Raw genomic sequence first — 4,409 nt, 5'->3', positions numbered from 1 at the left:
GTTCTCCTGGGAAATCTTACTACCGTTTCATTTTTCAGGCCTTCCTTCATTCTTGAAGCTGCCACAGAAACAGAAGCTAAAATGTCAGCTTTGAAACACCCAGAGTACCCCGAAGCAAAATTGCTTCAACTGGAAGGCATGATACCCTGTCGAGAAGCTCAAGCATCCACCTTATTGTCAATATTTGGAGAGGTGCCCCCTTTATATATATATATCTTTTTTCTGATAAGATGCTGGCTCTTGTTTTTTTGACTTTGAGGCATCATGTTTCGTGTTATAAAGGAAGGGTCGTTTTTAAGATGCTTTCAACTCCTCACCTCTGGCAGCGTATTATTTATTGGGGCGAGAAACATCAGTTTAAGCTTTTCACTTTCCAGGAAGCTCTTGTAAAATAAGGGTGATTGTTATGATTTATTTTTTTTTAGGATTGTTACGAGTATTTGGTGGGGTGCTGCCATACATCTCTTGTCTAGCTCTTTACGGGAACTGCTGTTGTGTCTTTACACGAGATTTCGTTTTTCTGCTCCCATCAAAAGAAGTAACAACAAATGGGCTTGTTACTTGGAATTGAAATTGAAGATGTATTATTTAAAACAATTACATATGAGTGAGGCACATGCTGAGGTCTCTTCCTGTTTGCTCACAGCAATGGGGCAGGAAATGAGAATAAGCAGAGACAATGCAGTCCCAGAGGTGTTTTTCAAAAGGCAACTGGACTTTCTTGAGTTTTTTTGCCCTAATGTTTCATTTTCCATCCAAGAAGCCTGTTGGATGGGAAGGGAAATGTTAGGGGAAAAAATCAAGGAAGTCCAGTTGCCTTTGGAAAAGCACCTTGAGATAACCTTGACCTGGATGACTGACTGAGAATCTCCATAGAGAGATTTCAAAAGGTGCATTTGAAGATGACACCTTGAAGATGAGGCTTGGGAAGATCCACTTGCCTGCCAACTTTTAACTATTTGTGATGTTAACTTTTAAGATTCCTTTTTTTCTTTCCTTCTCAAGGCCCTTTTTTTTGCCTCATTCAGTTTTGTTTTCACTTTTTCTCTCTGTCTGTCTGTCTGTCTCTGTCTATCTATCTGTGTCTGTGTGTCTCTCTTTATCGGTATGTCTGTCTTTCTGTCTCTGTTTCTCTGTATGTCTTTGTCTGTCTGTGTCTCTTTCTTTCTGCCACTGTCTCATTCTCACTTTGCTGTTTCTGTCAAAGGACATAGGCACGCAAGTCGAAATTTGCCTTTTTCTGTATGTGAGAGTACTTCATGTCTATTTGGTGAGAAAGAGCAATTGGAGAATCCATTTTATACAGAAGGAATTAGAATCAATAAATTAGTAGTTTTTTCCCGGACCTTGCCTTAATTTGACCATGTGGATAGTGTATTGTTTTTGGAGGTAGCTTAAGCAAGATCAATCATTGTTCAGCTAATGCAGGGGTAGGCAACCTTGGCTCTTCTATGACTCGTGGACTTCAACTCCCAGAATTCCTGAGCCAACATGGAGGAATTATGGCCCCCTCATGGCTTGTGGACTTCAACTCCCAGAATTCCTGAGCCAGCATTGGGCAACTATGGATCCTTCATGACTTGTGGACTTCAACTCCCAGAATTCCTGAGCCAGCATTGGGGAACTATGGATCCTTCATGACTCGTGGACTTCAACTCCCAGAATTCCTGAGCCAGCATTGGGGAACTATGGATCCTTCATGACTCGTGGACTTCAACTCCCAGAATTCCTGAGCCAGCATGGCTCAGCTTGGAAACCTCTCCCTTTCCCCTCAGCATGGCTGGCTCAAGAATTCTGGGAGTTGAAGTCCACCAGTCATAAAAGAGCCAAGATTGCCTATCTCTGAGCTAACGTAAAAAAAAAATGAGTCAAAGTCCTCAAAACCATTTAAACAAAGGACAGGGTATGCTTAAAGTAAAAAAAAAAACCCTCCTAAATACGTATGTGTATATTATTTCCTAGCGCCAACACTTTAGCTTTCCAGCCCTTTTCATATATGGACACACATCCAGTGGAAAGACATATGTGGTGCAGACCCTTCTAAAAATCTTGGAGGTAAGAATGATCTACTTTATCAGTTTTCTCTTTTTAAAAAAAAGGATTTTGAAAAAAAATGTTATTTTTTGTGGCTTCCTTTAAGCAGGGATTCACATTTGATATAGAGAAACATCTTAACATTCATTACGTTAAGTGGGGTTGTCCAGAAACATTTTGGCAGGGTGTAGCCAAAGCATAAAAATAATCCAGAAAACCAAGGTTCTATTTATTTCTATTTGGGTGAAGGTGAGTAGGGCCAATGGGCAGCAAATTAACAATTTTCTGCAGCTGCTTTTAGCCTAGTGTCGGTAATTGTGAATTACGACCCATCTATGCTCAAAATGTATACTTTCTTATCCTTATAAAGAAAGGAAGAGTTGTATTTAGAAAAAGGGTAAGCCAAATAAATAGTGTTTATTGTTTACTTTTTTACCAGTAGACTCATCAAGTTTCTGACTTTTGTCATATCCTACCTAGTCTGAATTCCCACCGTTGGTCTTCTCAGATGCATTGATGATATATATATCAATCTAAAATAAGACTAGCGGAGTAAAATCCACAGAGACTCCTTTACCTTTTTTTTTTACTTTATGTAAAGTAAAATACCTTTTACTATATATTGATTGATAGATATCTATCCCAATCAGTAAGTTCTTAGCAATGAAATGCATTTAAAAGCGGGGTAGTGAGCTGTACTCAAAAGTAAGGCTTGTAAATTTGAATGGGACTTACTTTATATAAGCTGAGAATTTTAGGTTGCAAAATACACTCCCCAAAATGGCAGACCAGAGCTTAGATTTTTTTTAAAACAAAACCTGTCACAGCCTTAAAATTGCATGGTCTTATAAATGATAAGGTAACAATTTGCAGTTCCCCAGCTGTCACTGTGGTTTAAAATTCAGATGTCAGCTTAATTATACATGACACATTTTTCCTGGTATTTCTATTGTAATTTCTAGAGTTGGCTTCTACACCTATGGACCTACAATATTCATGATTATATATGGTGTTCTCGGGATGGCATTACCATGCAGCCTTCACTTCTGATTCTAGTTATTTAGTGATTTTTACGAATCAACTGTAATTAGTGAGTTAGCATATCTTTGAGTCTTAGACAGTTGCTTTCTTATTGTTTTGTTACTTTGTAAACAGTCCCAAGTTAGGTTTGCCGTGGAGAGCCTTGTAATAATAAAACAGAAGGAAACCTGTATTTTGTTCTCTTTCTTTTCAGCTTCCTCATGTGTTTGTGAATTGTGCCGAATGTTTTACTTCCAGATTACTTCTGGAAGAAATATTGAGACAGTTGCAATGCCTCTTAATCGAAGAAGGAAATCCTTCGTTTGCATCCTGCGACACATTCAACGATTTCGTGCGTTTATTTAAAAAGGTGGCCTTGACGCCTGATCTGCAGAATCAGACCATATATGTTGTAAGTATCTATTTTATACTGTGATATACTCAGCTATACCAAGATCATGGCATCCGGCCCTCTCCATTCCTGGCAAATAGATGGGGAAGAAATGGAGGTAGTGACAGATTTTATCTTCCTGGGCTCCAAGACCACCACAGATGGGGACTGCAGCCAAGAAATTAGAAGACGCTTGCTCCTGGGGAGGAAAGCTATGGCAAATCTAGACAGCATACCAAAAAGCAGAGACGTCACCCTGCCAAAAAAAGTGTGTATAGTATGGTTTTCCCAGTGGCAATGTATGGATGTGAAAGTTGGACCATCAGAAAGGCTGAGCGCCAAAGAATGGAGGCCTTTGAACTCTGGTGCTGGAGAAGACTCCTGCGAGTCCCCTGGACTGCAAGGCGATCCAACCGGTCAGTCCTAGAGGAGATCAACCCTGACTGCTTTAGAAGGCCAGATCCTGAAGTTGAAACTCAAGGACTTTGGCCACCTAATGAGAAGGAAGGACTCCCTGGAGAAGAGCCTGATCCTGGGAAAGATGGAGGGCAAGAGAAGAAGGAGACGACGGAGAAGGAGGTGGCTGGATGGAGTCACTGAAGCAGGAGGCGAGAGCTTCAATGGACTCCAGAAGATGGCAGAGGACAGGAAGGCCTGGAGGAACGTTGTCCATGGGGTCGCGATGGGTCGGACACGACTTCGCAACGAACAACAATAATACTCAGATAAAAATATATGATTTTTTTGCACCGGAAGTATGCATACTGTTATTGCCTTGCAATTGGATCAGCTCGATGGTTTTGTTACATAGTTAGTTAACAGCAGAGAGAGAATATTGCTGCCCTACAGGGAGTCCCATGCTGCTGATAAAATGTAATTAGCTCTAACGTGAAAAGTAAAAACACAGCTTACCTGAAATGCACATTTCCTTTTTCTTACCCATGGAGCCCTGTAATTCTGAGGG

At 40.5% G+C, this 4,409-nt stretch overlaps 1 protein-coding gene across 1 annotated transcript in view; it reads left to right on the top strand.

Moving 5' to 3' along the window:
- The window catches only part of LOC107297208 (origin recognition complex subunit 5), an 83,690-nt gene that overhangs the window by 19,401 nt on the left and 59,880 nt on the right, over positions 1-4,409 (top strand). Inside the window, exons 4-6 of the mRNA XM_015826566.1 lie at positions 39-192; positions 1,963-2,055; positions 3,269-3,466. Coding sequence (XP_015682052.1) covers positions 39-192; positions 1,963-2,055; positions 3,269-3,466 — 445 coding nt within the window. The remainder of the gene's footprint in view (positions 1-38; positions 193-1,962; positions 2,056-3,268; positions 3,467-4,409) is intronic.

Source organism: Protobothrops mucrosquamatus, unplaced genomic scaffold, assembly GCF_001527695.2.
Source record: "Protobothrops mucrosquamatus isolate PMUCROS unplaced genomic scaffold, P.Mucros_1.0 scaffold3181, whole genome shotgun sequence".
NCBI lineage: Eukaryota > Metazoa > Chordata > Lepidosauria > Squamata > Viperidae > Protobothrops > Protobothrops mucrosquamatus.
The sequence above is the reverse complement of the archived record's forward strand: the minus strand, read 5'-3'. Positions and strand labels throughout refer to the sequence as shown.